At 35.1% G+C, this 22,888-nt stretch overlaps 1 protein-coding gene across 1 annotated transcript in view; it reads right to left on the bottom strand.

Annotated features, from left to right (window-relative positions):
- LRP1B (LDL receptor related protein 1B) overlaps positions 1 to 22,888 on the bottom strand; it is a 2,209,913-nt gene that overhangs the window by 867,651 nt on the left and 1,319,374 nt on the right. The window contains exons 16-18 of the mRNA XM_025261770.3: positions 19,803 to 19,943; positions 15,789 to 15,914; positions 4,276 to 4,392 (exon numbers count right to left, since the gene is read on the bottom strand). Coding sequence (XP_025117555.3) covers positions 4,276 to 4,392; positions 15,789 to 15,914; positions 19,803 to 19,943 — 384 coding nt within the window. The remainder of the gene's footprint in view (positions 1 to 4,275; positions 4,393 to 15,788; positions 15,915 to 19,802; positions 19,944 to 22,888) is intronic.

The raw sequence follows: 22,888 nt of genomic DNA, 5'->3' as shown, positions 1-22,888 counted from the left end.
CAGTCATTAGGTGTATGTTAAATAAAATCAAATATGAAAGTTGATTCCCTTAAGTCAGTAGTTCCTAAAGTGTGGTCCCTGGAATAACAGCATGACCTACAGGATCAGAGGCTCTGGGAATGGGTTCTAGCCTTCTGTTTTTGAATGAACCCTACAGAGATTTTGATTTATGCTCAAGATTGAAAACAGGTGCCTTAATGGTACCAGAATCTGAGTGATTATTCATTACCCTGGGATGCTGCTGCTGCTAAGTCTCTTCAGTCGTGTCTGACTCTGCATGACCCCATAGATGACAGCCCACCAGGCTCCCCCATCCCTGGGATTCTCCAGACAAGAACACTGGAGTGGGTTGCCATTTCCTTCTCCAATGCATGAAAGTGAAAAGTGAAAGTGAAGTCGCTCAGTCGTGTCCGACCCTCAGTGACCCCATGGACTGTAGCCTACCAGGCTCCTCCGTCCATGGGATTTCCCAGGCAAGAGTACTGGAGTGGGGTGCCATTGCCTTCTCCGACCCTGGGATGAGGCATGGGCATATAACTTTTAAGCTCCTCAGGTGATTCATTAATTGACAGCTAAAGTTGAGAACCAGTCATGTTGAGAACCAGGACATGATAGTCATGTCCTTAACATAAGATTGACCATTTAGCTCCTTGACATACTTCTGAGACAAATTTCACAATTTTAACATTTCCTCTCTTATTTGCAGCATCAAATTACAGATTCTCCTTTCTATAGAGGGAATCTATTAAAACATTTAAAATATTATTTACATATCAAGAGAAAATCCTCAAGGGACTTCCTAATTATGTAAGTGTGTGCCCACATATAATCGGAACCCCAAATATGCAATTAACTTGTAAAGGCAAATGCACGTAAAATTAATTAGGTTTGTAAAGAGGTCATAGTGAATCCCACTGAAAATTTGACCCCCCTTGTAGTCCCTTCAGCTCCTAATTACTACAAGAAGCATTTTTAGTCACAAATTTCTCATGTTTTTAAACTCAAATTTTAATATTCTTTTCAATGTAAAACAATCATTATTAAACATAACAGAGGTGGTTTATGGAACTGAGGTGTAAAAAGAAGAAATGATTACAGAATCTCCTAGTTGGATTAAATTTACAGGCACCTGGTTAACACCATCAGGAGAAGTGAAATATGATCAGTCCAAATTTTTAATAATGCTTAATAAAACTGGAAATTAGCTGAAACTATATTTATTTCTGGATTATTGCCAAGTAGAGTGACTGCTTCTTTTTTTTAATTCAGTGAATTAAACTATTTACATCTTTTTTTTTTTTGTCATTTTGTATTCAGTGCAGAGATAATTTCTGTTATGAGAGAAATTTAGGCCATTCTCTCTAAACATTAAAAGTTTATGGAAAGCTTCTCTACTGATGTAGATTTTAAGTTAAAATGACAACCTGAGAGATAAAAGTATGTTGCTAAAGAGAGGAACATGTTTGGAGAGAAACATGTTTCTTATGCTATAAAAGGGAAATGGTACTGAGACCAGCCCATATGGTTTACTGATATTCTCTAAAATTTCATGTTTTGGAACTATGCTATTTGACAAATAAACTTCACACTGTCTGTATATCCAGTGGTGTGCTGGAGGCATCTTGTACCAGCCTACAGAGCCAATTCTTAGACTTTCAAGGATTTTTGAGTCAGTTGTTAAGCACACAGGCAGTGTTTTAAAACATGATAAATCATATAAACTTACAATTAAGTAATATTGAAAACAAGGGTAATTAATACTCACAGTTTATAATTTTCTAGGTATTTTGCTTTTGAAGTTATTTATGTTGATTGTGTCTGTATCGTGGAAATACTGCATATTGTTATATACATGTTCTCCTCCACATTCAGAGAGTCATGTTCGCAAATTGGTGTTGGCCATAGTGGGAGTATTTACATCACAAAAATAAGCAACACTGGATTGGGGCTCTTCTCCACTAAGATATGTTGATTTATCAACACACAAATGAATAAAACTCACTACAGTTTGTGCATTTAAATCAGATATTTATGGATATATAATGGCACCCCACTCCAGTACTCTTGCCTGGAAAATCCCATGGACAGAGGAGCGTGGTAGGCTACAGTCCATGCAGTTGCGAAGAGTCAGACACGACTGAGCGACTTCACTTCACTTCAATTCATAATGGCATTAACTTCCCTAGTAGCTCAGTATGTAAAGAATCTGCCTGCAATTTTGGAGAACTGGGTTCGATTCCAGGTTGGGAAGATCCCTGGAGAAGGAAATGGCAACCCATTCCAGTATACTTGCCTGGAGAATCCCACGGACAGAGGAGTTTGACAGGCTAGAGTCCATGGGGTTGCAAAAGTCGGACATGTCTTAGTGACTAAACCACCATAATGGCATTATCTGCCCCCTATCTGCACCTTATCCTTGGCTTCCAAACCAAGTTCACCAAAATGATTGAGTTTTAGTTTTAAGCATACTTGGATTCATGATCTAGTTCTGTTATTTATTAGTTTTGTTATCTCACACATGTTATTCATGACTTTAAATGTTAATTCTCTTAACTGTAAAATGTGGAAAGTAATAAACTTCCAGTAGATTTGTCGTAAAGATTCAGTAAGAAAATACGTCTGGACCCCTGACACCTTTTGTCCACTCACCTCATGAAAAGTTTGTTAGTTTGCTGGCATGATTATTTTAATTATTATTGAAATTTTAGGGATTCTTCTGATTCAAATTACTAAAATAAAGAAAAAAATATTGCACTAGACCCATTACTAAAAATAAGTCAGCTCAAAGTCCTGATCAAAATTCTCTAAAGAGCTCATCACAAATTTCCTACTCTGTTTTTCATGGCATTTCTTATCTGACTTGGGATTCTAACTCCAGACTTTCTCTGTATTTAACATTTTCAGGTTGCTCATTATCTTTCTGGGGTACTCTGGATGGAGATGCTAAGAGCAGAAAAGCATTTAAGTTTTTCTAAAAAGTAGAGCCCTCTAGAAGCAGACACAGCCATATGATTAGTCTGGACATTGGAAACGAGAGAAAATACACTGCTCAATCCCTTAACTGGCCAGCCCTCAGAAATTCTACATGTAAAATGTACAATTATGTAATTCTCTATTACTTTTTTTTTATTAGCATCTCTACTGTCTTCTGTGGAATGTCAACTGCAAATGATTAATACTTACTTTATCTAGATTTTTTTTTGAGAGGTTGTAAACTCAAATGTTATAGGGACTTAGTGTGGTATAAAAAAAATATTTAAAAGGAAAAATTTTAGGTAAACAGAGTGCACATGCTGAACAGAACTATTTTAATTGAGGAGTTAGAAAAAAGTCTCCTTATTTCTCTATTGGTAGAAATACTATAACATGGAGTCAAAATATTAAAAATACATACCCAGTTGTATTCTACTTTAATAAATGTGCTACACATGTCTAATTTATGCTGTCCCGTAGTAATTTAAAGTATCCAAAGCCATGACTGAAATAAAGTGGAAGATTTAGAAAATCTGGTTCATTTCCTTATTGTGTTTTAGTACACAAATGATAATACAGCCTACTGATATATGGGTACAAATGGGTGTAATTAAATTTGCAACTTTATGCAATAATAGGAATTTTGCCTTTAAAAAAATGTTTTCAACTAATAAAAATTTTGTCCTTCAGAATGATACAACTCCTTAGAAATGAAACAAATGGTTTATCAACTATGTATTCTCAGCCTCTATAGTGTATTGCTCCAAGAGTGTAACACATGCATACAAACAAGAAGCATGTCCTCCTCAGTTACTCCACATGTCACTGAATGAGCTATTCTGTTTGAAAAATTTAATCATTATAGACATAAGATAAATAATGAACATTTGAGAATGTCCTGTTCGCCTTATAATAATCACTTCCTACTAAAATCTGCAATGTTTGGATCCATTTATTTTAGCCAATGATATGGCTAGTGCCTCGTGAATGGGACACATTCTGGAGTTATCATTAAAGTACACACTCAGGCCCAAAAGGCAGTAATAAAAAGTAACATCTTCTGCCTTGTCGTCTTATATTCATAAATAAATACACAGCCTTTTAAAAGAGATAATAGTGATATAATCTGTTTGAAAGTTAGAAAGTTAAGTGAAATTTAAGTCGCTCAGTCATGTCCGACTCTTTGCCACCCCACAGACTGTAGCCTACAATGCTCCTCCATCTATGGGAATTTCTAGGCAAGAGTACTGGAGTGAGTTGCCATTCCCTTCTCCAATAACAGCCTGAAAGCTTACAACTTACCACAAGATGCTATTTCGTCTGTGTGGTCCCCACAGTCATCTTCCCGGTCACACAGCCATGCTCTGGGAATGCAGCGCCCGTTTCCACAAGAAAACTGGTCCACTTCGCATGTCCTGGCTAAGGTGATCAATTAATGCACAGAGGATAAATTTAGAGACCTTTTGAATAATATTAAGGATAAAATAAATCATACAATGACTCTTTTACACGTAAGATATTACATTTCTCTATTAGATAAAATATTTTTAAATTAAATCTTTATTAAAATTTTGGTAATGCCAGCTTGTCAGCCTTTTCTAAAGTTCACATGCTCTGCCCTTCAATTAAATGAATGCTAAGTGACAAGATATTCTGTAATCCTCACACATGTTCATAAATGAAGCTGTGAATTCATTATTTTACAATTTTTGTCTGGCACATGCTGATGAATATATGACTGAATTAAATTTCCTCCAATTTTTAATTAACAAAAAATTATTTTGCATAGCCTTGGATGATAAGCCAAGAAACTTGCTATAATGAAGGAGGGAGGATTTGGAGATATCAGGGTAACTGGTTTCTAATTATGGGGTCAAAATTGTCTTTGTCCTCTAATGTTTCAATGCATTTATTTTTGATCTACAAATGAGTTCAAGTATGGATCAAGAATGCAGAAAATATTTTCTAAAAATATATATTTAGCCTTAAAATGGATTTTTTAAACTTACTTTTAAGTGTAGTGATACAAAAATGTATAACTTTTCAGTCAAAATATATTAATGAACTTTGCTTTGAGCTCTTTTAAGGGTTTCAAGAAACACACACAGGAAACCTTGCTTTCTTTGCTAGCCAAGGGCAGTGGTTTAAAATTATTCAGTAAAGGGGTTATGTTCTATAAGGCATTTGATTGCCTTTTTCTATTATAATCAGATCAACTTTTGAAAGCATGAGAGCCTAGATAGCTTCCTAATTCTTCTTCCAGGCCTTAGTTTGTCACATACTTATTTTTAAATGTTTGGTTTTATTTTCCCTTTTGACACTCTGAACTACAAATCTGTTTTCCTATGTTGTCAAGTATACCAGCATTCCTTTTAATTAGACAAAAGGAAGGAGTGGGGAAATTGAGAAGGAGACACTCAGACCTATTAATATTTGTGTTAGATGAAGATTTGACAGTTGAGGAACAATTGGAGTCCAAGTTCCTGCAGCTATGACCAGAGAACACTGCTTGGTTTATAGACATCCCCTTGTTTCCTGGGCTTGAGAAACAGACAGGTGTGTTCCTATTTCATCAGAACACCCTGTGAACTTTAATACAATGGCTTGTATAAAATAGAGTGTGGTTCAAAGTCATCCAAACACACTAAAATGGGTTTCCATAACTCAGACTTTCAGAAGTCACATAAAATAGTTTCTTTAAAGTCATATACTAGTAATTTTCTTTAAGAAAACTGCACTTGCTCTATAAGATGTATATCCATTATTGGTGAGTATTTAGAAGATTACTTGAGAAAAAACAAATGAAATGTTTGATTTGATTTATTAGATTGGATATAGTGTTTCTATTCTCAGCGACTCTAATTAGAAAGACCAAGAAAAGTGTTGCACTTTGTTTGGCTTTAATTACGTGGATAAGGGTGCTGAATCTAAAATACCTTATACCATATATGATTTTTCCTTTTTTACAAGTAAACTGTTTTAGATTAATAGACTTTAGATAGCCCAACAAACAAGTATGATTCTGAAGTTTTCAATGTTGAAAGTTTAAGGTAAGATTTAATATTCCTACATTACATTATTTTGTTAACCTTATGGATTTTATGCAAAATTACTCTAATATTTAGAGTAAATCAATAATGTTCCTAGTGTCAACTACAAGTTGGAACTTGCTATCTACCTCTACAAGGATTAATTCATATGCTGCTGCAGCTGCTGACCTTCAACACCCCATGAAAAAGTTCAGGGTAGAGATCAGAAACAGGGCACTCTGTACTCAGGGCAAAACTGGCAGAATAGATAGTCAGATAGTTAGACATTTTCAGGAGCCAATTTTATGAATCCAATTCTTGTATCTCCTCATATCTAGAAAACCACTAAAATCCTTCATGGTGGTGACTGCTTCTCTTGACTACCAAAAGCTTCATGAGATTAGTCAAAACATTTTGGAAAAAATATGTGCTTGATTACATGTACTATCCCTTCACCAAAATCACCTATATATTGATCTTTCCCCTTTGCCTCTTTGGAGCACTTTCTCAGAGCTATCTGAGGTGCTGTCTCCCAGGATGCAGTCCTCATTTTGCTCCAAATAAACTTAAGTTGCAACTCTCACACTGTGCATTTTTTTTTTTTAAGTCAACACTAGGTAATTTTAATAAAACCACATTTGCATTATCCTAAAGAAGTGTGAAGATGTTGGCACTAGTTAAGTTGGTGGGAAGAGGAAGGCACAGAGCTGTGAGACAGATTATTAGCTTTTTCTCTTACATGTCTTTGTATCATTTCATTGATCACAGTAAATACTTTTTACCTTTTGAGTTATAAGAGAAACTGAATAACACAGTTTTATTTTCCACTCTTCCTCCTGTTTTTTTTTCCCTCCCTCTTTTTTACCTTCCCTTCTTCCTCCCTCCCTGCCTTTCTCTTTTCTTTTGTTCTCTCAACATTTCTTTTTCTAAATCTCTCCTTTTCGTCCTCATTTACTACACATTTATTCCTTCCACTTTTCTGGTTTTCTTTCTTTGAAGAAGAAAAGATATTATCACATAGTTTCATCTCCATTAAATCTTCTAATTGACCCATAATGAGATTAAATTATAATCTCCAATACAATGTTTTCCCATTCGATTCTCTTGTGTCACTCTCCTAATCATTCATGTTTAATTCTAACCAGTTTTCTCCGGTTCTCTTCTTTCACCAGTACTGCTCTAATGATTAGAGAGGAGAATGAGAAAGGACTCCTAGATACCTATCTCACATCACTTGGACACATCTCACATTGTGATGGGAATTTGTGTATCACCTCCTTAACTAGGAAACTTGCACAACTGTTATGACTCTTTATTTCAAAGAATAATTACTGGCTTATGATAAAAGGAGGCTATGCCCTGAAAATATATGAATTCATTGTCTTTTCTGATCATGGAGAAAATAATCTGCTTAGTCTACCAGGCAAATTTAACAGATTTTTAGATAAGAAAAATGCTTCATTCCATAAATCTACAAGTACTGTCTATATGATATAATCAGATTGACTAAATTATCACCTTTTAATCACTAGATTTGTATCAAGAAGACACAACTTTGACTTTCTCAGTTCTTGTCTCCATCAATTCTAAATTAGTTTGGAGGTGAGATTAGCAGAGCAGCCCCAGAGGACTCTTAATTCTGTAGCAAATTCTGCTCTAATGAAGAGGAAATTTACACCTCCTCAGTGGAACTGTTTATTTAGCAGTGAATCAGAAATTCACTGTCAAAATGCGAATTTTTTCTACCCATCACTAAGGATGCTTCCCCTGCAGTCATACAGCAGTGAGAAATCCCACAGTATAGGAACAAGGAGGGGGAGGAGGACAGAGCTTGATACATTGTTCCTAAACTTTACCTGCACTGTATCAAAGCATTCTATTTAAACAAAATCTATGTCATATGTAAATATACTCTCCAATTTATCTTGTAAAAAAAATAATTCTGATTTTTAAAAATATATCAGGTTTCCTTAACACAATCCTATTGGTCTAGTTTGAATTTAGTTAAAATTTGTGGGGGATATGAGAACAAATATTATGTCATTGAACCAGAGCTCTATGCTGTGGGAAAAAGCTGGTCTGACACTGCGTACGCTTGAAGCCAAGGATCATCATGGTTACTACAGGGAAACTTTTTTTTTTTTAATCTAACAACTTCTCATCTTTTCCATGGGGATGGTTTTGATCCCTGTCTCCTGTACAATGTCATGAACCTCCGTCCATAGTTCATCAGGTACTCTGTCTATAAGATCTAGTCCCTTAAATCTATTCCTCACTTCCACTGTATAATCATAAGGGATTTTATTTAGGTCATACCTGAATGATCTAGTGGCTTTCCTTACTTTCTTCAATTTAAGTCTGAATTTGACAATGAGAGTTCATGATCTAAGCCACAGTCAGCTCCTGGTCTGGTTTTTGCTGACTGTATAGAGTTTCTCCATCTTTGGCTGCAAAGAATATAATCAATCTGATTTCGGTGTTGACCGTCTGGTGATGTCCATGTGTCGAGTCTTCTCTTGTGTTGTTGGAAAAGGGTGTTTGCTATGACCAGTGTGTTCTCTTGGCAAAACTCCATTAGCCTTTGCCATGCTTCATTCTGTACTCTATAGCCAAATTTGCCTGTTACTCCAGGTGTTTCTTGACTTCCTACTTTTGCATTCCAGTCCCCTATAATGAAAAGGACATCTTTCCTGGCTGTTAGTTCTAAAAGGTCTTGTAGGTCTTCATAGAACCATTCAACTTCAGCTTCTTCAGCATTACTGCTTGGGGCATAGACTTGGATTACTGTGATATTGAATGGTTTGCCTTGGAAACGAACAGAGATCATTCTGTTGTTTTTGAGATTGCATCCAAGTACTGCATTTCAGACTCTTTTGTTGACCATGATGGCTACTCCATTTCTTCTGAGGGATTCCTGCCCGCAGTAGTAGACATAATGGTCATCTGAGTTAAATTCACCCATTCCAGTCCACTTGAGTTTGCTGATTCCTAGAATGTCGACATTCACTCTTGCCATCTCTTGTTTGACCACTTCCAATTTGTCTTGATTCATGGACCTGACAGTCCAGGTTCCTATGCAATATTGCTCTTTACAGCATCGGACCTTGCTTCTATCACCAGTCACATCCACAGCTGGATATTGCTTTTGCTTTGGCTCCATCCCTTCATTTTTTCTGGAGTTATTTCTCCACTGATCTCCAGTAGCATATTGGGCACCTACTGACCTGGGGAGTTCCTCTTTCAGTATCCTATCACTTTGCCTTTTCATACTGTTCATGGGGTTCTCAAGGCAAGAATACTGAATTGGTTTGCCATTAAAAGATGCTTACTCCTTGGAAGGAAAGTTATAACCAACCTAGATAGCATATTAAAAAGTAGAGATATTACTTTGCCAACAAAGATCAGTCTAGTCAAGGTTATGGTTTTTCCAGTGGTCATGTATGGATGTAAGAGTTAGACTATGAAGAAAGCTGAGTGCCAAGAATTGATGCTTTTGAACTGTGGTGCTAGAGAAGACTCTTGAGAGTCCCTTGGACTGCAAGGAGATCCAACCAGTCCATCTTAAAGAGACCAGTCTTGGGTGTTCATTGAAAGATCTGATGCTGAGAACGAAACTCCAATACTTTGGCCACCTCATGTGAAGAGTTGATTCATTGGAAAAGACCATGATGCTGGGAGGGATTGGGGGCAGGAGGAGAAGGGGACAACAGAGGATGAGATGGCTGGATGGCATCATTGACTCGATGCACATGAGTTTGGGGGAACTCCGGGAGTTGGTGATGGACAGGGAGGCTTGGTGTGCTGTGATTCATGGGGTCACAAAGAGTCAGTCACGACTGAGCGACTGAATTGAACTTCTCATCTTTGGTCTCTAGGTCTCCCTCAAAAGTACACAAAACTCTGTTGTTGTTGATGATGAAAAACAACTCCCAAACCCTGCCTATCAGCTCTGTTCTGCCCCTTTGTGTACCCCTTTTCCCTTCCAGGCTCTCTCTCCAACCGCCCGCTACCCTCTAAGGACTTCACCCTCCACAATCACTTATATATTTTTTTCAGTCAAATATTTCCATCACTTACAAAAGTATAGGAAATATCATTAAAATCTGTTTGTCTTTTTATAGAACTATCAAATCTTAATTTTTTCTACATTTGCTACAAATTCTAATTTAAATAAAAGTATTATACTTACATTTGAAGTCCCTTATGTAATCTTTCCCGGAGAAGGCAATGGCACCCCGCTCCAGTACTCTTGCCTGGAAAATCCCATGGATGGAGGAGCCTGGTGGGCTACAGTCCATGGGGTCACTGAGAGTCGGACACGACTGAGCGACTTCACTTTCACTTTTCACTCTTATGCATTGGAGAAGGAAATGGCAACTCACTCCAGTGTTCTTGCCTTGAGAATCCCAGGGACAGGGGAGCCTGGTGGGCTGCCGTCTATGGGGTTGCACAGAGTCGGACGCGACTGAAGTGACTTAGCAGCATGTAATCTTTCCCAATCACATTTCCCTTTCTCTTTCATAGAGGTAATTTTTATTCTTAGTTTTTTTTTTTAATCTCTGTATTTTATTCCTATTTTTATATGTTTGTTAATCAACAAGCACATATAGAACATTTTTGTATTTTTATATTTCATATGAATGGCACTGAATTGCTTATTGTTATAAGATTTTGAGTTAACACTGCCTTTTGAAATTCCTGTTGATATTTGAGTTCTAATTTTTCATTTTAATTGTGAATATCACATGGTCTTATCAGGTTATAATTTCATTTTTTTAATATAATTTTATTTTTAAACTTTACATAACTGTATTAGTTTTGCCAAATATCAAAATGAATCCACCACAGGTATACATGTGTTCCCCATCCTGAACCCTCCTCCCTCCTCCCTCCCCATTCCATCCCTCTGGGTCGTCCCAGTGCACCAGCCCCAAGCATCCAGTATCGTGCATCGAACCTGGACTGGCAGCTCATTTCATACATGATATTTTACATGTTTCAATGCCATTCTCCCAAATCTTCCCACCCTCTCCCTCTCCCACAGAGTCCATAAGACTGTTCTATACATCAGTGTCTCTTTTGCTGTCTCGTACACAGGGTTATTGTTACCATCTTTCTAAATTCCATATATATGCATTAGTATACTGTATTGGTGTTTTTCTTTCTGGCTTACTTCACTCTGTATAATAGACTCCAGTTTCATCCACCTCATTAGAACTGATTCAAATGTATTCTTTTTAATGGCTGAATAATACTCCATTGTGTATATGTACCACTGCTTTCTTATCCATTCATCTGCTGATGGACATCTAGGTTGCTTCCATGTCCTGGCTATTATAAACAGGGCTGCGATGAACATTGGGGTACTCGTGTCTCTTTCCTTCTGGTTTCCTCAGTGTGTATGCCCAGCAGTGGGATTGCTGGATCATAAGGCAGGTCTATTTCCAGTTTTTTAAGGAATCTCCACACTGTTCTCCATAGTGGCTGTACTAGTTTGCATTCCCACCAACAGTGTAAGAGGGTTCCCTTTTCTCCACACCCTCTCCAGCATTTATTACTTGTAGACTTTTGGATCACAGCCATTCTGACTGGTGTGAAATGGTACCTCATAGTGGTTTTGATTTGCATTTCTCTGATAATGAGTGATGTTGAGCATCTTTTCATGTGTTTGTTAGCCATCTGTATGTCTTCTTTGGAGAAATGTCTATTTAGTTCTTTGGCCCATTTTTTGATTGGGTCATTTATTTTTCTGGAGTTGAGCTGGAGGAGTTGCTTGTATATTCTCGAGATTAGTTGTTTGTCAGTTGCTTCATTTGCTATTATCTTCTCCCATTCTGAAGGCTGTCTTTTCACCTTGCTAATAGTTTCCTTTGATGTGCAGAAGCTTTTAAGGTTAATTAGGTCCCATTTGTTTATTTTTGCTTTTATTTCCAATATTCTGGGACGTGGGTCATAGAGGATCCTGCTGTGATGTATGTCAGAGAGTGTTTTGCCTATGTTCTCCTCTAGGAGTTTTATAGTTTCTGGTCTTACATTTAGATCTTTAATCCATTTTGAGTTTATTTTTGTGTATCGTGTTAGAAAGTGTTCTAGTTTCATTCTTTTACAAGTGGTTGACCAGAGTTCCCAGCACCACTTGTTAAAGAGATTGCCTTTAATCCATTGTATATTCTTGCCTCCTTTGTCAAAGATAAGGTGTCCATATGTGCGTGGATTTATCTCTGGGCTTTCTATTTTGTTCCATTGATCTATATTTCTGTCTTTGTGCCAGTACCATACTGTCTTGATAACTGTGGCTTTGTAGTACAGCCTGAAGTCAGGTAGGTTGATTCCTCCAGTTCCATTCTTCTTTCTCAAGATCGCTTTGGCTATTCGAGGTTTTTTGTTTTTCCATACAAATTGTGAAATTATTTGTTCTAGCTCTGTGAAGAATGCTGTTGGTAGCTTGATAGGGATTGCATTGAATCTATAGATTGCTTTGGGTAGTATACTCATTTTCACTATATTGATTCTTCCAATCCATGACCATGGTATATTTCTCCATCTGTTAGTATCCTCTTTGATTTCTTTCACCAGTGTTTTATAGTTTTCTATATATAGGTCTTTAGATTCTTTAGGTAGATATATTCCTAAGTATTTTATTCTTTCCATTGCAATGGTGAATGGAATTGTTTCCTTAATTTCTCTTTCTGTTTTCTCATTATTAGTGTATAGGAATGCAAGGGATTTCTGTGTGTTGATTTTATATCCTGCAACTTTACTATAATCATTGATTAGTTCTAGTAATTTTCTGGTGGAGTCTTTAGGGTTTTCTATGTAGAGGATCATGTCATCTGCAAACAGTGAGAGCTTTACTTCTTCTTTTCCAATTTGGATTCCTTTTATTTCTTTTTCTGCTCTGATTGCTGTGGCCAAAACTTCCAAAACTATGTTGAATAGTAATGGTGAAAGTGGGCACCCTTGTCTTGTTCCTGACTTTAGAGGAAATGCTTTCAATTTTTCACCATTGAGGATAATGTTTGCTGTGGGTTTGTCATATATAGCTTTTATTATGTTGAGGTATGTTCCTTCTATTCCTGCTTTCTGGAGAGTTTTTATCATAAATGGATGTTGAATTTTGTCAAAGGCTTTCTCTGCATCTATTGAGATAATCATATGGTTTTTATCTTTCAATTTGTTAATGTGGTGTATTATAATTTCAAATTAAATGATTTAAACTGTTATGTAGACATTTTTCTAAGTTATTTATTTATTTTTTGTAAGGCTTAGCTTAGACATTCCCTCCTCTAGTAGGCCTTCCAGGAGAGCCAAAGATTAATTAGTAGCTCTTTTTGTGCTCCCATTTGAGGGTCAATGTAGTTCTATGGGAATGAACTCTTTGAATGTCTTTCTCTTCATCTTATCTCATAACTTCTTAAAGAAATTACTGTGTATTTTTCCTCATTCTATCTCCAATGCTGTGATGGATATTTATTGAATTAGTAGATCCACTGAGGAGAAATCCCAAAGAAATATAATACAAAATTGGTTGGTTATAGGAAAGAATTTTCATTTAAATATAAAGTAGTCACACTGCTAAAGGCTACAGGATAGTGGATTCAATTACAAAATAATCCCCATATGAGTATTATTTTATCTAGGATACATATCCATGTATACATTTATATCTAGAAATGTAGAGAAATAACTCAGCCAGGGAAATCATTTAATGAATTTGCCATATTTTTCCAAGATAGTGACCTGAATGACCTAGTCATTTTGGTAAAACAAAATGGAAATACATTGTAACATGACAGCATAGTTTTCAAAGCTAAAAGCCATATTTATTTTTCTCTTTGTATTTTTTTTTCAATTTAGAAAGACATAAGGTGACCATAGTAGCTATCATAAATATGACAAGAAGACCTAATAGTTAGTAGCAGACTTCAGCTGCAGTCACTTAAAGTAGCACTTGACGTGTAAGCAAGTGGCATTCTATTTTCTAGTGAACTGAGGCCTGGAGTGTCTTAAAAATCTTACTAATTAGGATTAATTTTTTTATTTGCTCTTATACAGAACATTTTCACTCTTTCTATGTAAGTAGCTGATCAATCCCAAATCCTTCTTTAAAAATCATGTAGAAACAAGCAGATTTTTAAAAATCAAATAGAAATGAAGAAGACATGGTATTATGAATTGACACAGCAATGCCTGTTAATTTAAGGTGAAAGCAGATCTGTCTGTTTAGGATGTAATACTATATAGTCTCTGAGTTGAATCTTAATATAAAAGAATAATAATTGCACTAATTTAGAAAGATGCTTCATTGTAAATTGCAGTCATATTCTAAGAGTTACCTGGGAAACATTAAACTGACCAAGTCTAGAATTCTAGCTAATCCTCAAGATAATATAGTTCGGTAAAAAGAGCAATGGCCCTGGAGGGAGATGAAGTGAGTTTTCCTAAATCCTTACCAATGATATGAGTTAAGGCAAATCGCTTCTTCCACCTCATCTATGAAAAGAATGAACTAAAAGGCAGGAGCCTAGGCCCACTTGTCTCTAAAGGTCCCTTTCTGTTAGATAGTCTTTGACAAAACACCCTTATGAAAGACATAAAATATCTTGAAAATAATCGGTTGCTCTAAAAGAGTAGACTGAGCTTTTAATCAAGGGACAGGAGAATGACTAGCCCATGGATCCTCAGTAAATACGTCACCATGGAAAAAAAAGAATATAAAATGGAGGCTAGGATTACGGAATGGTGACTATTTCATTCTTGTTGCTGTTATTTAGTACATGGTGCAAAACTCTGGAAAATTTATACTTCTACAGAGTTGAAAGTAATAAATGTGGAAACTGAGGTACAGGGAGGCACAAGTCTTTCCAAGAATGCCAGTTTCAAAATCCAGAGTACAGCCAGGCTTCTTGACCTCTTGGTCTTTTCTCTATGTGCTGCCTTTGCAGTTTTCACTAATGCATTATAATAATTTGTATTTAGTATGGCTTATTTTGGCAAAGAGAAAAAGTGAGGTGGTTGATAGATTTTAACAGTATATGTAATGATTAATAAAATACTGATCATATTAATAAGATTCACTAAATATATGACTTTTTGTCATTGTTTAAAGAGAAGCACTAGGCAGCTGCTAGTCAGGATCATTTTTCAACACTTATCTGATTAAGAATGATCTCTTTGGCCCTTTGCTGCAATGTGTACCATGAGCTGTATATTTCTATTCAATGAGAATCTAGCTTCAGATTCAAAGATTTATTGCAATACAATAAATTATATGGAAATATAAATAGGTTTAGTGGACTTGGGATTTTATTTCTAAAAATTAAAAAAAAAAAACAAACCCACATGAATAGTGTGCCAGGAACAGAAACCTATTTACAGAGATATTCTACAGAAAACTAAACAAAAACATATAAATTATTGTTTCAAGGTTAAAAAAATAATAATAATTCTCCTTGTGAGATAGCCTAAATCATAACATACTCACAAACCTCTCCTTCCATTGCCAAGTAAAATCTAGCAGGGACAAGTTTTGTCCAAGTGGTGTATTGACAGTCAACCTGCATGGATCATATGCCAAATTCCTTTGAAAAGCAGAGTGATACCCCAAGAATAAGTAAAAGATAATTTGTATTCTGGCCTTTGTGGTACCGAACTCTGAATTCATTTGCTACTAAAATAATCAGATCATACTGCAATGATCACTAGGGAAGTTCAGCTTAGTTTCAGGCATCTTTATGAAGACTAAGAGTGGAAGAGATTTATGTATACATCCAAGCAAACCTTTACCTGAACATGTTTGATTGGATTCATCTTCATTGCTCCCACAATCATTAGCTCCATCACAAAGCCATCTCTTGGGGATACAGCGATTATTCTTGCATTTAAATTGATCATCAGGACAGCTATGATTGTCTGAGGTGGGAAGGGGGAGAAGAGGAGAAGCAAATTTAATAATTTTAAACTAGATAAAATTATAATTATTTTAAGGGAAAGATATGAAAAATTTATGGTAATATATTATAGTACAATTGATTTATATCTTCTGTCATTCAATGTCTCATATTTTATACCAAATAATAATACACTAGGCTGTGTTAAAATGTAGTAGTTGTATAGAAAATATCAAGGAATTCAAGTTCATAAACAAGGAAATATATTCATTTTTGAAGTCTTCAGTAAAACCAACTATATCGCTATCTCTTTTCTCATCCCTAATCACAATAGGTGATTTAGCTTCAGATTTTTTACCAAAAACATAAAATTAACCTCAAATGTTAATGTGGAACATAACAAGTATGTATCAAATAACTTAATCATATATCAAAAATGCTTTTTTTAAAACCATACATCTATACAAGTACTTCTTGAAACATTAAATAAGCTTGATTGTGTTATGTTTTGCTCAATGTTTCCTGGGGCTAGAAGGAAAATTCTAGCGAAAAATGCATTACTTGTGACCTGGAGTTGGTGCTCAATAGGAGATTCTGAGTAATTTTAATAACGAAAATAATCATCATGAGTCTTTTCCCCTCATACAAAGAAATAAACGTGAAGCTGCAAAATATACCGAGGACATGATCCACCCTCTAAGGGAAGCTGACCACAGCTAAGGATTAAACCTTTAGTATTTAAGCACAGCAGGAGGCCATTTAAGGTTTACCTCCTGTGATCTTTTCCCCTGCATTCTGCAGTCTAAATTCCTAACTGATTTGACATGCTCTTCAGTATCCGTTTTATCATTTCAACATTCTTTCTGAAGTAATTTTCCTTGTGCCCAGTAGTTGCACTTCTGTATGATAAAAATACATGTTGGTATTAGTTCTATTTAGAATTTGAAAAAATAGCCAATTTATCATGCTGTTGCATAGCAAATGTATTTCTTTCTAGTCAGTTTCTACAAAACGCTATTTATTTAAAGTAGTCATAGTGATGAAGCAGTTTTTATCACTTTTCAGAAGTTCTCTTTTGTGCATGGTAAATAAATGTGAGGAAAAGGCCTTATGTTTTCTGGTATTTACGTGTGATTAACATTTTCTATTCACTTTAGGGACTTTAACAAGAATAGCTGCTCAGGAGGACAAAAGTCATCCAATATTAGAGGGTCAACATTTTCAAGTACTAACATTATGCATAAGCACTTTAGAGAAGCTTGATCAGAAACCTTTGCTATTTTCACAATGTTATACATGCGAGGTTAAAAAGGAGGACCAAATACAATCATTGTCTTGTGATTTGGAGTTGAGAACTAAAATGATAACAGAATTCAAGGTTGAAGATTATGAGTACTTGCAATCTAAAATAAACTACTGAAATTAATTATGCAGTGCTGATATATTAACTATGGGATCCCAAGAATATAATGCTGCTTAGAATCATTGCAATGTTTAAAGAAGACACCATATTGCTGGAAGGTGACCAGAGATGTTTAATTTTACTTTGCCCCTCTGACTCAGTCATTCATTCATCCATGTGCTAGCTACTGTGCTAGACACTGAGACTACAAAGATGCTACAAATTAATGTGTCCCCTCATATTCATTTATAGATGCATCAAATAAATAACATGTAGTTGCAATATGGTTTTGCAACTACCATAATAAAAGAATATCCAAGAGATGTTTAACTCAAGTGGGCTGTATTGAGAAAAGAGATGGCTAGCATACAAAAAAGACTTCCCTGTGGAGATAGTGGTAAACTGTGGTGAAATTCATAACTGGGAACAGAGACTGCAATGTCACTGAAGACAAAAAGAGAAGGAAAAGAAAATTTTTAGAGATTTATAAGTAGTTTAACTTGATAAAGACAAAGAGGGTAAGTAGAAACATGATAAACATTTAAAGCCAAAAATGTAAATGTCAGACATAACATGAAGTACTTTATATGAGAATTAATGGATTTTAGAATTTAACTTTCTGATTATCTAGTTATTGAAGTAACAAGATTACATTGCTATTAATCTGGAAGAAGTATGGAAAGTGGGCTTTAGTTAAGGGAAGACTAGTGAAAGACTAGAACTGAATATGGACTATACATAAAATTGGAGAAGGAAACGGCAACCCACTCCAGTATTCTTGCCTGGAGAATCCCATGGACAGAAGAGCCCAGCAGGCTACAGTCCATGGGGTCACAAGAGTCGGACACGACTTAGCGACTAAACCACCACCAACTATACATAAAACAGAAGATGCCAGGAAAAGCCCATGGTGTAGGCTGGATGAGGGGATAAATAAGTGCTAAAAATAATGAACAATACAGACTAGGAATTTTAATACTACAATTAACAGTGCAAATGTAATGTCCCTTATACTCTTGGAGGAAATTAGCTTGTGAGTTGGTGAAAAAAACCAATCACGCAGAACATGAACCTATAGGATTAATTCCTAAATACTGTAATGAAATACCTCTGCTCTGCACAGGCACTGTGACTATGCAGGGAGTTGATACATACGGAGCATTCATTGCAACTGTGAATAAACATTAGAGTCATGAAGAATGAGACAATCTAATCAATAAATAACATATTGTTTGTGTTAAAAAGAAGAGGAAGAAAACACCCTTTATCTTTAGATGAAATGCTCCTCCCACTTCAAAATTTTTGGCTGGTTGTATCAATTTAATATTTAACATTTTATTTGCAGCACAATTTAGAGTATAAATATTAATATTAATAGGATTGAAAATAAAAAGTACATAATGTTGAATATTTGGACATGAAGAGAAAGTAGTGTTATACTTATATATTAATTAAATTCATTTTATTATACATTTTATAAACTTTGAAAATAATGTTTAAAGTCCATATGTTAAGAATTTGTGCCCAAATTCATATTACAGGTGTTCAGACCAATTTTGTTCATTCTTAACAAAGAATCTTTAAAACTTCATCTTTATATTCTTGATTTTTAAAAAAAAAGGAAAATGGAGGATTGTCAAAAAACTCTAAATCAGTTCAGCCTCTTTAACTTAAAAGTCATTAATTGAAAAATAATCATTTTCTTTTTAAAAATAATGTATCTAAGTCAAATGAAAAGACTAAAGATAAATATGTCCAACATATACCTCTCTCCATATGAAATATTTTATATCTTTCAACAACACTAAGGTAATGATTCGAATCAAATATATTTTCAAAAGTTTATTTAATCTGCTTCTCAAATTGTTTTCCTCTACATGTGTGGGTCATTCCCTGATCCCTATGAGAAACATGAAACTATTCCTATTGCAACAAATGAAGAAGAGCTAAACAGAAGGCAAGGGGAGAAATCAAACATTTAACTTCCTTAATAATCTGAGAGTCCCATATGTGTCTCCTACTATGAACTGAGCCAATGAAGTTAGGTAATAACATGTTCCAAACACATGTCTGTTTCCTTGGACCATCTCCAAGTCTCTGTTGCCAAGGAGCAATGGAGTGGATCGTGACCTTCTTTATGAGTAATTCTGCCTTGGGGGAGTTTAAATTGATTTTTCACATCTTTAAATTCAGAGATCTGAAGGGGTCTCCTGGAGCAACCTTCTAACAATGGTATGGTGGTGCTGATGGCACAAAACAGGAAAGAAAAGAATTTCTGAAGCAACCAAAATGGTAATATTTAAAGATGTGGAAGGATGAGAAAAATAGTGCTTTAAAGGTATACAAAGGTCATCTAGGTCTAACGTCTATACAAAACGATGACTGGGAAAAAAAAAAACAGTTCAATTTGCATTAATGATAATTTTAGATATTCTCCCCCAGACTGCTTTAATAGTTCACACACTCAAAAACTCAACACATTTTAATATAACTTGTAGGAGAACCTACAGCAACTGACTGAATCTTCATCACTTCCATCCAGACAGTCATCATCACCATCACATTTCCACCGAGCTTGGATACAGTGTCTGTTCCTGCAGCGAAATTCTCCAGCTTTACATATCTGAGGCAATACTTCTCCAGGATTAACTAGGGTTTAAAAAACAAACAAACAAGGTATATAAGCAATACTGGATATTTTCAATGCATTAAAAGATAATTTTGTATAATAATAACATATTGATTTCATTGCATTTCACAGAAAATAATAAAAGCATTGTAGAGGCAACCATCGCTGGAAATGAGAAAATTTTAAGTTTTTCCAACAATAATTATTCCACAAGAATTGTGGAGATTCATTTTAAGCAAATATCACCAAAATAATAATAACAACAATGATAAAATACTATCTTATATTTTTGCTATTTTCAGTTTCACTTTTTTAAGAACTTTCATTCAGAAGCTTAACTGAAGGCATGGCAAAGAATTTTATTGCCTCAACCTTTAGAGTCATACATGACTGAGCTACTAACACTTTCACTTTTCACACATAAATACATCAAAAACTAATTAAAGTGACAAGACAAGGGAATAGCACACAGCATTGATGGTTATGTTTATATCACTGGTCTGAAAATGTAAAAAAAAAAAAAAACAGATCTGGTTAAATATTTATGGAAATTTTAAGTTAACCAAAACAATCTCATTATATATCCAGATTCTTTGGAGTGTTTTTATGATATATTCCATATTCTCTAATCAAATGTCAGAAATTCCATTAATTGGGATTTATTCACATATTGAAAGGGCCACTGTAGTAGCCCACTTCTCTGAGTGGATTTAATAGAGTCTTAAAACTGAAGGGAATGTGATGACAGCTAAAGTAAATGATCTGATTTCATTGACTGAAAAAGACACTGAATTATAAAAAGTGGCTTATTACTAGAAGAAACGGAAGCCAGTTTTTCCATTCTAGATCTAATGGCTTTAAATTTTATTTGGGGTAGCTGGTTCACATTGATGAACTGTCACAAAACCTATGTGGACTTCAATAATAAGGGGTATTAAGAAAACATATGTGGCATTTCCAGAACACTCTTTTAACCCTTTAACCCTCGTATTTTCCCTGAGGCAGAGAATGAAAGAGGAAGCACAGCACTGAACCACAGCTGCAAAGAATCTGCTTCAGAGAGTGAGGCAACAAGACACAAGGCATGTGGGTGCGTGGGGTAGAGAACGGAAAACTGTCCCATATAATCCAGATTCTCATTTAAGGTCTTTTTAAAAATATTAAGGTCTTAAGGGTGAAAAGTACAGTCAGTGTGGTGAGTGAAATATTCAATGAGATCAAAGGTAATCTTGTGTGTTTTCTGTTCCCTCTCACAAAAGCGGACTCTGTATATAGGACCTAACAGTAATTTTTCCTCCTTGTTTAATCTTTCTCAATAACAAAATGCAGAAGAAGCAATTTCTTTAATGCTGCCATTGCATAAAGTCACTTGAAAGTAACAATTTTTAAAAGAATATATAGGTACATATTCATATAAATGTATATATATGCATGCATATGTATGTGTGTGTGTGTGTGTGTGTGTAGTTGTTTTGTGTGTGTCCAATTCTTTTGTAACCCCATGGACTGTATCCCACCAGGCTCCTCTGTCCATGGGATTTTCCAGGCAAGAATACTGGAGACTGAGCCACCAGGCATGACCACACACTCACACATATATATGTATGTATAAAGAGAGCAAGAAAAAAAGAGAACACAGCTCAAGGAAATGACAATAAATAAAAACAAAAATGTCAGGTCACTGGGTCCCTTACTCAATCCCAGGGTAACTTTTTTATAGTAGCAACTAGGAATGAGGATGGGAATCATGACAAAATGGAGGTATAATGTGGGATGTATCTGACCATCTCTAGGATTTAGCTTTTCTCTCAGAATCTCTAGAACTGATCACTGACAACATGCAAATTCCCCTTATTTTGAACTTTGTCTGCTTGGTTAGATCTTAAGATCTTTGAGGGTGGTATAGTTCCTTCTTATGACTCTACATAAGTCCAACTTAGAATTGGAACTAGTAGCTTGATTTATTTCTATTTTATAATTATTAAGCCTAATAGTCAATAGTCTCTCAGAATTAATTTTTTTTCCCTATGGGACAAAAAACCTAATTGGAGATGTAATCAGTTTTCTTCCCTACTTAAGTTCAGGTTTAAGATTTTCTTACATCATGTCAAAAGAAATAGTTAATTCTGTTGTCTCACAGCTTGAAGATTGCAGAAAACAAGAAATGATTGATTTCAACTGATAAAAATCTCCCTAATTTAAAAGATGTTTTTACATGATCTTTGATCAAATAACTTAATTCACAGTTTTAAGGAATGATCAAAAATATCCATAGACAAGAGTGAAATCATACTTGCTTCTGAAAAATTATATCTATATTAAAGAAGTTTAATTTGTGTAGGGAAAGACAAACAATCCTAGAAAATTGATATTTCCAAATTAATACTCTTTAACATAATCAATTTAAAGACAAGGTCTTTAAGTCCACTTAAGGTTCAAATGCTTTCAACTGATAATTAGATCATTATGGAATGAATGAAAACGGGAATAATTTCTAAACTTGTTTTAAACACAGTTTCATATATATGTGGGTAGTCAGTTATTTTAAAATGATGTTTGCTAGAATCTATTCTAGCAATCAGAATCCAACAACACATTAAAAAGATCATACACCATGACCAAGTGGGCTTTATCCCAGGGATGCAAGGATTCTTCAATATCCGCAAATCAATCAATGTAATACACCACATTAACAAATTGAAAAATAAAAACCATATGATTATCTCAATAGATGCAGAGAAAGCCTTTGACAAAATTCAACATCCATTTATGATCAAAACTCTCCAGAAAGCAGGAATAGAAGGAACATACCTCAACATAATCAAAGCTATATATGACAAACCCACAGCAAACATTATCCTCAACGGTGAAAAATTGAAAGCATTTCCTCTAAAGTCAGGAACAAGACAAGGGTGCCCACTTTCACCATTACTATTCAACATAGTTTTGGAAGTTTTGGCCACAG

The sequence above is a fragment of the Bubalus bubalis genome, chromosome 2, assembly GCF_019923935.1.
Source record: "Bubalus bubalis isolate 160015118507 breed Murrah chromosome 2, NDDB_SH_1, whole genome shotgun sequence".
NCBI lineage: Eukaryota > Metazoa > Chordata > Mammalia > Artiodactyla > Bovidae > Bubalus > Bubalus bubalis.
Note: the sequence above shows the minus strand (reverse complement) of the source record. Positions and strands in the feature narration are given on the sequence as shown.